This window comes from Scomber japonicus, chromosome 8, assembly GCF_027409825.1.
Source record: "Scomber japonicus isolate fScoJap1 chromosome 8, fScoJap1.pri, whole genome shotgun sequence".
NCBI classification, from domain to species: domain Eukaryota; kingdom Metazoa; phylum Chordata; class Actinopteri; order Scombriformes; family Scombridae; genus Scomber; species Scomber japonicus.
Genome location: NC_070585.1, coordinates 25,842,177 through 25,855,623, shown reverse-complemented (window position 1 = coordinate 25,855,623; position 13,447 = coordinate 25,842,177). Strand labels below are relative to the sequence as shown.

The window sequence follows — 13,447 nt, the reverse complement described above, 5'->3', positions numbered from 1 at the left end:
TCAATAAACTGCATTTCTATAAAAGCCATAAATTCAACCTGGTTACAAGCAGAGACAATATGATAAAACTGAAAATCCCTGTGTCTATCGTTTGAATTCTTGTTCACTGAGGCAGAGCAGTAATAGAATAAAAGGTCAGCATTGGGAGGTATTTTATTGGATGTGGCGCTATTACTCTGACTTCCTTCAGGCAAGCAAATGGTGAAATCAGAAAATGTCAGATAATTTATGCAGCGGCCCCCTTTTTCCCAGTGTTTCTCCTGCTGTTTAATCACAGCAGGGGGCTACTAAGAGATGCAAGGATTTTTTTTTTCCTGTGTCATTTTGGCATGTTTGCATTGGACTTGACTGCTGCATAACAACAGTTAAGAGTTGGTCTCAACACTCAGATAAGAGCAACCTACTCCTGTCCATTATATGACCAACAGTGTCTTCTTTAACTTTAGTCTCACTGTGTTGAAACAAGAGCTGACAGTTGGGAACAGTTTGGAGTTGTCTCTTCCTTGCTGCATCATTAGCCTCTCTGCCTGTCTGCTGCCCGAGTGTGTACATTGCTGAGTATATGTGTTCTGAGTGTATATATGTGTCCGTTCCTTTGTCCTCTCCTTCAGACACAGTGTCACACACACACACACACACACACACACACACACACACACACACACACACACACACACACACACACAGAGTGATCTCACCTGCTGTTGCTGACCTAGCCTTTGTGGATGCAGCTGCTGGCCGAAGTCCTATCTCTCTCCTCATCATGTTTCTCTCTGATATTTGTTTTATCTTCCTCTAATTGTCCACTTAATTGTTTTTTTCCTGGCACCTATTACATACTTAGCTGTCCTTGTAGTCGATAGCTCTTTGAATTGCTTTTTTATTGTCGGGAATTTGACCTTACAGTATCTTATCTGAGCACTTTACATAGATCTTCTATAGCTTTTTAACATGCACTTCATGTAGTGTTTTGTTTTGTGTCTTAAATTGGTACACGAAGCACTACATCGTATTGTTATGTGATTGATTTGTGACCTCTATAAATTTCAGACAATCTGTTGATTAGGTGTTTGCCTCAACTTGTTACCACTGTAGCAATACTTATTGATTTCCAGTAGAGAGCCACAAAGTTTAAAGTCTACTTTGTTTAGATATCCGCCTACAATGGAAATGAATGGAATTTTACTCATGATTTACTCATTATAGTTCACAACCATGTTAGAGGTTTAAAAAATAATGACCAAAGCTTTAGCATTTAGCCAAACTGATAAGTCATGTAAGTTGTTTCAGAACAACACGTGTCCCTGCTAGTAAATAAGGAGGTGAAAGAGTCTGCGTCTCTGTTTATGTTTTGTCTCAGTCTGCTGTCTCGTCACTCTCAGTCAATAATAGAAATGTTACTGCTCATGCAAATGAAATGATTTGATAGGCTAAATGCAAAGTAGTCCTCTTTCTATTCATAGATGGAGAATCAACGTTACTAATGACTGGCTAATGCACAGCCAGAAGGCAACGTGATAGAACCATAAAACATGAAATATAAATTTCTTCCTTGTGGGCTCTGAGAAGAAAGCCATTTAATTAACAGATATATACAGAATCAAAACTGATTTGAACAGAATAGAACATCATTTTCCATGTTTTAACCTGCAACTTACTTTTGAAAATAAATAAATAAATAAAACAAAAATTAAAACAAAACTTTAGTGGTTTTCATCTCTACCACTTAAACTTTTGTTTGTGCCTTTGTCCAATTTTGAAATCCTTTGAGAAAAACCTTGTAAGCTGGGGACAAACTGTGCTCTTCCCTTTTCATCTCTAAGCAGAACATCAAGCTAGTAGACCAAAAAACAGACACACACACAACATAGACCCAGAAGGGGAACATAAAAACATCCATACACAAGCCCTCCTGACACAGATACAATGACACATCCACTGCCTAATCACCTGAAAAAAACATTAAACTGTCCTTTGTCCAATCCCTGAGCTCCCTGTAGATTTCACTGAATTATTCCCTAACTGACCCATGAGACGGGCAGATCAAAGAGACGGCCCACAGACAGGGGCCTTAACAAGGCTTCACATATGAGACATTCAGGTTGCTTTACTGGAAGCAAACATCATCACAGAGCCAGGCAGCAGGAGAGCAATCACCTCTCCCTGTGAGAGATGCCGCTTAAACACACAAAACCTCACTCACTCATTTTCTGATGATTTATAACTTCTCAACTTTATGCCTCCCAAGGCGAGATTTGTGTTGCAGCCAGATAAAACAAAAAGACAGGATGACACTGAAACACATGCACAACAAAATACAAAAAAACACATTTAATTTACATCAGTAACACAACATCCAGTGTACATCCAGTCTTCATCAACCCAACTCAATATGTGCATACTGAAACTAACAAAATTCACTTTCTTAAACATAGGTAGTAAATACTAGATTTTACTCTCAAAGACTAAACACTTCCAAGCATTTTGAAGATTATTCACTTAAATATTTGTTACACTTGTGATTGTTGCACATATGACGAATAAATAAGCTGAAGTGAATCAAGATATGGAATAATACAAAATGCTACTTTTCCCTCGCTTTACCAAAATGCAAAGCAACAATAAGTCATGCTGCTGCATATTCCTTTTTCCTCCTTCACACAATAATGAAAAATACATTTTACATTCATGCTGTATTTTTTCCCCCCATCTAAATGTGCAATTAATAGTTCAATGCAATCAGTTCAGGTCTGGTTTCTGATGAATGTTGAAAGTAATTTTGGGAAAAGAGAATGTGAATCTGACAAAAGCCTCATTAAAAACTGTCAGACCAAAATAACCTCTTGATTTCAAAGAACATCTTAAAAGTTTCTTATGTAACAGTATGAAAGCATTTAAAGATTTATAGATTTTCTTTCTGTAATTTTCAGTAAAAGCAGACAACACAGACAGTGTAATATCAGATTCACAGCTTGTACCCTTTGATGATTAAAAAAAAAAAAATCTGTACAATTATTGGAAATGCAACTGATGAGCTAACAGCTGCTGACATGTGTTGGATACAATCCAGATGAGACCTTTGTTTAAGCAGGCAGACCATTGGGGAATATGTCCTTACACAATACCAGTACAATTGCATTGTCCACAGAACAGACGGCGCTTAGCAACACTGCTGGCAATATAAAGAAATGTTTTAAAGTGGATCAAAGCTTTAAATGAAGTAGACTAAGTGAGAGCTGGTTAAGAGACAAGAATGAAGAAAAAAGCTAACATGCAAAGAGAATGTATTGATCAGCTCTCTGTGCTGCTTATACTAAGCTGTTTGGTGGAATGACACCATACATCTTAAAGAGATATTCTCTTTAAGAAAACATTTAGACTGGGCCACGGTGGAAAACACACACACACACACACACACACACACACACACACACACACACACACACACACACACACACACACACAAATGATTATGTGGCATGCACTTTATAATGCTGAACAGCCAGTTCTCCCTGTATCATGTGTCTGTATAGATGTTTATAAACTATGATTGTACATCTGCATAAAGTCAAGTATTAATTATTGAGTATATTTTGTTATAATTTTCATGACTTCTAAACAACTACTCCACTGTCAAAAAACAGACTCTCCATGGTTATTATTTCCCCTGATCTTATCCACCTTTAGCTTGAGTTATCCTGTCCCTTTTAAAGGACACATTTGGCCTGAAGACAGTCACTCTTGCATTTACATTTTGTTCAGCGAGACATAACATCACAACAACAGAAAGAACAGGGACATGTCTGTCTGTTCACTGTTTTCTTGCTCTGCTTATCACACTGTGAAGGATTGTCATATTCATTCATCACTCCATATTTCTTTACCTTTTCTGTCTTTTCTTTACACCCCCCCCCCACACACACACACACACTCACACATAAATCCTAATAAGTTTTACAAGAACACCCTGTAAGAACAGACAAAGCAAGCGGATCAAATCTTAATAACCACAATGATGGGAAGAACAGATTTCCCTCTATGCATGCTAATGAGCAGCCCCCTATAGTAGAAAAGGGTACTTAGTGAATTAAAGACAATTCCACCTATTCCAAATTGAATGAACTTCAAATTGACTGGAGAAATATTTGAATGTCAGCATATTACAGACATGGTTTTGTAAATTTGCTAAATGGTATAACATTGACATGAAAATTCAGTTTGAATGTAATTTTGTTCCTGTTAAAATTACGTGCTAACCTTTATGTTGTTATCAATAGAATAGAAACAGAAATACACACATCATTTAATACATTATTGTCCTTGTAGTAGTTATAATTTCACAGTTTTACAGTCTTTTTTGACTGTAATTCTTAAGTAATTCAAATTCATTGACTGTAAGTAATTCAAAAATGTGAAACCTTTTTTTAATAGCCTTGGCTTCTATAAATCAGTATGTTTCTAAACTGAAGCCTAAAGGACTTTAGTTTTATACATATGATCATTTGTTTTTGTTCTCATGTGCCGTCAGCTGCACTTGTGAGAGGACATTGGATACATCCACAAAGGTTGGATGTGATTGTGAAGTAATACAGTTCAACATAGCACTGATAAATCCCAGATGCCAGTGACAGCTGATCTATAATCATTATGGCAGCCCTGCATCTCCACAACACACTGCCTGACTCCTGTGATAGATTTGCCTCTGCCACAGCGACACCCGGCTCTGAAACCTGACAGAGTCACATATTGAAACAGTGAGGGTAAATAGTACTGTTGGTGTTGATGCTGAGCTTGATATTTTTTTGATAAAAGATTTAAGAGGGAACATCTTGATAGAGGGCCAAGGATAAAGCCTTGCTTACATATTATTAGGATAAGGATCTGTGCCGTGAGGACACAATCTCTAGATCTTTATTTGCCAACCAAAGCCATGCACAAAAATGATTCATCTATGGCACTGACTGGTACTGAGACACAAATTCTTGGTACCTTTACACACAGAAAATGTGAATAATTAAAGAGAAATATGTAAATAGATTAATTAATTAATTAATTAATCCCAGTAGCAGGTAACTGTAAACAAGATACCTGTTTTGAAGTCTGTTTTCGGTGCTGCCTCCTTGCTCCGCTAAAGGCTAGGGACTGCCCATCTGGCAATGAAAGCCTATTTAGTGACTCCTTATTGCATTATCCCTCTCTCAGTCAATACTGAGTAGGTGAAATCCAAACTGATGTAATAAATGACTGCATTTTACATTACAGTTAAAATCTTAACCAGAGTGACTTAACTAACAGTAAATGTCGGCTTTGATTCCAAATCAGTGAAGTTTAAAGTGCTTTATTTAACAATAGTAACAGCTTAAAACAACTATCCGCTGAGAAACCATGTACTGTACTGCATTTTAGCCTTCTGATGATGAACACATTGAATTTATCATCATCTAGGAAATACATGCCCAAACCCTTAAAAGCAACCACAGAAAGAAAAAATATAAAAAAACTGATTTTTTTAAAAATGAGGGTAATTTAATTTTTAAGGTCCATATACTAGTTTTTTTGTTTGTTTTTTTTTTCTCCTGGAACTTTCCTGGAAACTGCCATTTTTTATTTTTCTAAAATAAAACTCAACTATAAAAGTCAAAATGCATTAGTTTAGGTCAGCTTTTGGACTGAGTGACAGAGTTGATGGGTTTTTACTGTGAAATGTAATTTTTGAAGTCAAACCACCCTGGCTGTCTTGAAGTCAGGGGGGAAATAAACACAAGCCACCTGTCAGATTCTGTGAAGTTTGGTTTTGTCTGTCTACTCAATGAATAGTCAGTAAGATCATATTCTGGTTTTAAAATGTGGTCTGGGTAGCTGGTGAAAACCAAGCTGTTATAGCTGCTGATACCAGAGGACAAAAAAAAAGCATCCTACCATGCTCAAAGCAAAAATGCTGTGTGAGCCACCTGCCTTAGAGGCAACTAAGCAACTAAGTCACCGACTATGAGACAGGAGGCCGTTTCCAGCTGAGAGCATCAGAATCATGCTGTAACTGATGCTATCTCAGTCTTGTGTTTTTTGAGGACAGAGGGAAGAGGGCTTGGTTGGGGGCTGTATTCAGGGCATGCAGAGATCCACAGAGGGTTCTTTAGCCTCATTTTCTGACCGACCAGCTCCCAGGCCTATTTAATATTTCACAGCTCCCTCTGAAATGGAGGAGAATGCACTTAATTAAGTGTGAACAATAAATTGGCCATAACCAATGCTCCGCTGTGCAGATATGGTCTGTTTCGGCTTTTGATCATTCAGCAAAGTCCCTGAATGCACATGTCCCTGAGATGCTGTGTGCATGTAGATGCATGAAATTACAGTATGACGTGATTCAAGCATGACAAACTAGAACTTTGAAGTGTTAAATCGCTGGCCGGCTGTCAGTGACCTCAAACTGCTCTGTTGGTCTCAGGAGCATGCTTTAGCAGAATATAAAGTTTAGTTTGGAAAGCAAACACAAGCACATGCATTTGTCTATATGGAGATAAACTCAGTAACCTTTCTGTGATAATATCCCTGCATTAAAGGAAAAGTCATGCCATATAGCCCTATACTTTTCTGGTGTTAACTGCTTAAAGATGTCCTTTGTTGTTGCCTTTCAATAATCCTTTGCTACAGCTGTGTAGGTGGTTTGTCTTATTAGAAAAAAAGTGCAGGTGGAAAGATGAAAATGCAGTGGTGTGGGTCCAAAATGTTGTCAAAGACAGTGTCATATTTTGCACCATCGATGGCAAAGGTTTTATTTTGGAGACTCATTATTGGACAAAAGTTAGGCTTTGAAAGGAATCCCCACTCTTTTATTCAATGAAAGGAAATCCTGATTCTGTTGATTGTTTACAGCTGAATATGAACTCCTATGAACCTCTAATTTATCTATATCCTAAAATTAAATCAGGGCTATAAGGAAAAAAGTACCACTTTCTAAAAAGGGCATTTTTTATAAGGAATTGATGTTACTTGTAATGTATTCATTAAGTGCGAAAAAAATCATTTAGCAATTCAGTATAAACACAGCCTTGCAACCCTAACTTAATCCTGGTTAATGAACTACTGCTAACCTAAAAAATCTTAATAAATAATTCACCAACCAGCAAATAGCTGTAATTTAGGTCTCATGAACCCTTAACAAAGTATTTGCTATTACAAAGTTGACAAAACAAACAATACAATTACCTCAGAACTTCAACATATCATGCAAATCAGTTTTTTTTAACAGCTGTGAAGTATTTTAGGATGTGTTAGTCATTTAAAAATGTGCTGTCTCAGGGGTGGCTGTATTTTAGGCAGTTTGAACGAGATTTCTATACATTTATAGCTCTGGGTGGACAGCAGACCCATAATAGAGCACATGGATACACATAAACACACAGTCACAATGACTCCCCCAGGTCTTGGCAGCAGATGCAGGCCTGTCCAGATGAACTGTTATTGATGGAGGAATGTATCATCCTCCCTCCTACTGTCTCTGACACATTGCATTGATGAAGTATGCTGCTGCACAGGCCAACCAGAGTGTGATATGTCTAGAGTGCACAAATCCATATGTTCTCTTTCCCATAATATGAAAAGAAAAGAATTAACTGGCAACGAAACAACAAAGCAATATACTTTATCAGCCCAATAATGAAAATAAAATACAGTACAATTAACGTGATTATGAAACAAGTCAGCAGATATGTGATTAAAAAAACTAAAAAACTACAAAAATAAGCAGTCTGTGCCAAATCTAGGTAGTTTGTTTAATCAGGATTCAGCAGTCCTTATTCATAACTGGCAAAAATATCAGCCCCTTCTCTTTCTTAGGAAGCAAGAGTGGGAGGGAAAATCTTTCTCTCAGTTCCTATGGTCCACTTCAATCACATTTCAAGTAGTTTCATATCTTCCCTCATATTTTCCTCTCATTATTAAACACAAATGTGCTATCACTGGATCCAAAATGGAAGCTCACATCTTCATACACCTTCCCTCGTAACGCCTGTAGTTATAACAGTTTAGCTTCCAATGTTTGACGTCAGCTTCGATATCTTTTTCCTTTGGTTCTACACTTAGAGCTGTCTCGAAAAGTGCATTTTAACAGAAAACAGAATGGTGGTGTTTATGTACTATAATTGCAGATGGAGATGGACTGTGAGGCAGACTGCCATCTACTGGTTTCAAAGAAAAAAAAACCCTCCCCCAGCTCACCTTACCCCCACCAACCAACCAACCTCACCTTTCCAACTGTTCACTCCCACTCATGTTGTTCTGTAGAAGAGGTAGATACATTTCATATACACACACATTTCTGTAACACCAGAGATATGCATGTAGACACAACAGATAACCTTGTCTAGCTACTGCCTCACAAATCAAGTCTTCTGTTGTTGAACAGTTTGAATCCATTCATCCATCCGTCTTTTGTCTGCACCCCCTTATTCCTATTCAGAGTTATCAGTATCAGTAATTGTGTGCAGGTCTCAGTGAGCTATTGTTGAATGTTAGACCAACATTAACTGAGCTGAAGCTATTCTTGTTCAAGTGGTTGTGAACCAGAACCACATTTTGTCATCCCACCAGTCTGAAACACCACACATCAGCTACTTGGCATAAAGCATCTACATTCACATGCACATGAACAAATAAGTAGTTCAGTTCATACATTTCAATGATTGCAGTAACCTGATTTTACCAACATTTCCTATGTGATTAGTGATCAGGTTCATTTCTAGATGAACATGTGGATATCAACAGTAATGAAGGGATTATGTTGGTGTTTAATCACATCTTCCAGCAACACTCAGTGCTGCTGTTTGTGTCATGCAATTTTGCATCAGATTCACTCCCTCACCTTTCAGAGCATGCACACAATCAAACCATGTAATGAAATCAGAAGGTGTTTATGTGTCACAGTAATTTTATACACTGGCTTTAAACTTTGAATTTGTTGAATGTGTCATAAATATTCAAAAGTTAAGATTAACATAATTGAGATGACCAAGTTGAGATATTTGCAATCAACTTAGTTAACCCTAATAGCAGAAGCAAATTGGACGCAAATTGGACCAGAATGGCATACTTAGAGGAAGCAGAGATAGCAAAAAAATTGTTTTTTTTTTAAAGTTATGTCTGTAGGTATTTTATGAATATTTTGAATGTAGGATACATATTCAAAAACAAGTCAGATAATGCCTCTTGTCTGTGAATAAGCCAAAAATGTTCTTATAATTAGGCTACCTGTAGGAATAAAAAGACATTTCCAGAAACAACACTTCTGAAGATAAACAATTGAATGGAAAATCAGAAGATATGGTCTTCTTTTCGGAAGAAAAGTGACAAATGTTTGCATGTTGAACATCGACATGCCTCTCGCTTTGATCTGTCGGGTGCAGTGAAGCTTTCCGAGCAGGAAGCTTTTATATGGTAATGAAATCGATTGGACCGATGCGCGCACCAATCAGAAGCGTTTGATTTATGTTTAAGAGACTGTTGAGAGGAGTAGTCGCTTGGCAACCGCCTAATGAAATGTGCGAGCTATTAAAAATAGCGACCATAAAAACCTATTTGCTGCCTCTTGTTGCAACAGTTACAAAGAAAATCTTGAGCATCTCGGCTGTTCTTAAAGACAAAAAAAAAAAAAAAAAAAAGATTAATTGAATGTGCTTTTCACTGAACTCAGTTTATACCAGTTGGTGAAACGGTGAGTGAAGTGGTGTTGGAGTTGGATATGAGGCAGCATTCAATTTGACTGGAGAGTCGTGATTATGGTTTGGTCTTTAGCCCTTTCTCTGTATTTTCCCATGGAAGTGCCAATTACTTTAAGGGCCTCGACTGTTAATTAATCATATCCCATTAACCCTTGATAGGTCTGCATGTTAAAGCGTCACCCGGTGTAAATCTATGTATGGCATCAACGTTGGATGAACACCGCTCCTTCTGAGCTGAGAAAAGACGTGACATCGACACACACTGCAAAAAATGTCCATCTCAGCAAGTCTTATCTCGTTTTTTTCTTTCTCGAAACGAGAGATGAACGCAATCAGTGTGGCGTCATCGCCTTTATCCTTTTGTTTCAAGATGTGTTTTCTTTTTTTAATACATAGCTAAGGAAGAAAATCTCATCACTTAATTGGTAGACTATGAGGAAACAGGTTATGTTAATTGGAATCAATTATTATCTCTCTTTTCTTGTTACTTCAGAAAAAAAAATTCGTTAGTGTTGGATAAAAATAAATGACAACATCGATATGTTGGCAGTGTATCCTTGTTTGATCTCTGAATCTGGTGGAATGAAAATGGGATGGATGTGACTGACTGTTACTGTGGAAACCAACTTTCCCCTGCCTACATGATGCTCGTTCATCCTCAGCTACCCAGCTTCGCCGTGATATGTTTGCTGGCAGAATATAGATTAGACAGCTTAGAAAATCTCCATCTTAATCAAAATAACTGATATATATCTATCCAAACGCATCCAAAACGCACAAAACACGCAGTGATATTTCATTGATGACATACAAAACTGTAGAAAAGACTCGTTCGTTTAAAAAAGAAAAAAAGAAAAAAAGTGGGGAAATATATATTGGTGACTTACAACAATTGGTGACAGCGAAACTGTTCGCCACTTCCAGATTGTCAATGTGAGGCGTCAATCTGAATTCTGTGGTGCCAAACTGAACCATTCCTATCCGAAATGCGCTGTACTCTTGATCCGCGCCCCTTGGAAAGAGTCCCCCTGAAAGAGACATAACATTATCAGTCACCTTTGTACAGTTTCATATTGTAAGATGCATATGCAAAAAAAATCCCCACATCATTTTTACGCACAAAGTCGTTGTTTTTTATCCAGTTCGTGTTTATTTTTTCTTTGAACTAATGGATACCCACCAATTTGAACACTGGGCGAGCCTCCAAGCGCGCATCCCCATAAAACCAGAAGGAATGAAACGGATAAATTCACTATCTTTTCCATGTCCACAGTTTAGGTGTCCACATCCACCAGGGGAGTCTGTTATTCCTCGTTGCCTCAGGAGATGTTAGATCCGACACATATTGAAGACTTTCAGCCTTGGGAAGAAAAAAAAATCAGCAGCAAAGGAGCGTTTTTCTGCAGGTGGCTAGCACTGAAAGGACACCGGCAGTAAAGGAATGGTACCCTGCAATGTAGGTCTGCTGTCTCTGCTTCCGCTCCTCCTCGTCGTCCCCCTCCTGCCGGCAGCTAATACCTCCTCCAAACGCACAGGGACACTGCGCGTCTCCGCTCAGCGCGCCGAAGACCCTTTCAGCATCACACCCACAAGTGATGAATGTTAATGAGATGGCGGACAGAGACGAAAAGAGCCGAGCGTCAACCACTTGGTGACAATTGTGCACATTACACTTCCAGCTACAATGGCAAGAAAAACCTCTAGTTTGAATGATATATATTTGCTTTGTTTCTGCTTTGCTTTGTGCGCTTTAATGAGCTGAAAACCGTGAATAATGCAGACATAGGGCTATCAAATGTGTTATGTTTGTTCATATTTTAATTCTGCCCATATGAAGAACATCTAACACATTTGAAGCTTCCTTATCAATCACATACAGATATGCCAGAAGGTCATTCTGCTTTTCTTGGTCAAAAGTTCTTCCAACCCAACACCAAGAACCTCATTAGAACTGACTTTTCTTGTCATCTTATTTTAACTGTTAACTCCTTGCTTATCATATAAGTCTATTAAGTTGAATTCAGTGTTTCAATAAACAGATTAGAATTTCAGTGGCGTATTATTTTTCAAATGTTTAGGGTTAACACTTTATTTATGTATTTATTTATTTATTCATTCATAGCCACAATCTCATTCACAGGCAAATACATGTACAAAATGTTATCCTGACATGACTTATGGCTGCCAAGAGAACAAACAGGTATTCCCCTCAACAGTTGGGTGTGACATGGCATTACCTATACAGTACACTTGTCTATTAGGACATACAATGATCATATGAATGGTCAGATATTTACTAAACAGCTTATACGTTTGAGGCTCTTGGCTGATATAAAGAGAGAGCAAGCAGGCAGTTAAAGCCACTCAAGATCAACTCAAGAGGTCAAATGAAATGTGAACCCAATGTGCTTTTTGCGGACACAGATCTTAAAATAGAGTGACTGTCCTAAAACACTGTGCTATTATTTAGATATGTGGAACAACAGGCACACAAGGCACATGAAATATATACCCCTGACATCTGTAGGTGCAACCCTGTTTGATATGTGACACTTGTGAGAGTAAAGATGAATCCAAAGTATTGTTTTCACAGTGAAGATGTACTTTAATTTTAAAGGGGTACGCACTAGTGAACATAGTACACTCCCATAAAGTTGGGTCAATCACAAGAGACATTTTTTTTTAAAAGAAGATGCTCAAAACCAAAGCTGCAGCAGTATCCTGACTGTAGTCTCTAGCAGGTCAAACTCCACAATCACTGGATGCAACATTTCCTATATTGCAACATAAATAGTCTTTTATTGGAGCCTCTTTGCCTCCTAACTGCCAACTCATTTCAAACCCCAAACCTCCAGTCTATGATATCATCTGGGTTATTTTTCAAAGTTTGGAAAATTCCCCTCAGAGCCACAAAATAAATTATGCATCTGTTTTCACAGACTTAGTAGTACGCTTCATGATGAGTTAACTAAAATCCGAATGTGAAGTACCTCTTTAATTCATAAAGAATCAATCATAACCCAATGTACTGAACATCTTTGGAGTCTGGAGTTTAATTTACAAATTTGTTTTTAACTATAGAGAAGGAGTAATTGTCAAATATCAAACACTTGGATTGAGTCCTGCAAATACTTTTTTTTTTTAAATCTCAAATGAAAAACAAGCCTCATCTAAATCACATTAAGGGCCAGCATTTCTTACAGAGAAATCTCATCAAGTGCATCAGCTGGAGGCCATTTCTCATGCCCTTCAGGAATTACCATCAAATGAATCTCCTCTTTAACTTTGATCTAGCTTACAAATTCAATGACTGGTTGTATAAATGCCATTTTGAACAGGGTTAAATGGAGGAGAGCTGCCTCCTAAAAGGTCCCCCTTCCACTCCAACAGGAAATAAATGGCATTCCTGTCCCCTGGTTTTATGATATGCATATCTCAGCCTGCACAGACAGATGTATATTAATCATTGGACGGTGTGAAATAGCAGTCTGGGAGCAAACTAATGAGGCTGAGAGTGAGGGGGGAGTTGAGGGTGGAGGCAGTTAAAAGCAACAGTGTCTGTCAGTTTTCAGCACCATGGACAGCACAGCACATGTGACACTGACTCCTGAGCAAAGAAAACTTAAGCTCCATCAATACACAGAAAGGTGGATATTTAAAGTAAAATTATGGTTAGCATGGCTCTTATTTTCATTTTTTGACATCTATTCTATTGGTTATGGCAACAC

General features: G+C 37.9%; 1 protein-coding gene across 4 annotated transcripts in view; it reads right to left on the bottom strand.

Moving 5' to 3' along the window:
* The window catches only part of gria2b (glutamate receptor, ionotropic, AMPA 2b), a 49,401-nt gene extending 38,417 nt beyond the window's left edge, over positions 1-10,984 (bottom strand). For 3 of the 4 annotated variants that reach the window (XM_053324298.1, XM_053324299.1, XM_053324301.1), the window contains exons 1-2: positions 10,900-10,984; positions 10,607-10,747 (exon numbers count right to left, since the gene is read on the bottom strand). In XM_053324298.1, the coding sequence (XP_053180273.1) occupies positions 10,607-10,747; positions 10,900-10,984 (226 nt within the window). Of the gene's footprint in view, positions 1-10,606; positions 10,748-10,885 lie in introns of all 4 variants that reach the window. The other variant, XM_053324302.1, reaches the window with a different exon arrangement.
* Positions 10,985-13,447: the final 2,463 nt, after the last annotated feature.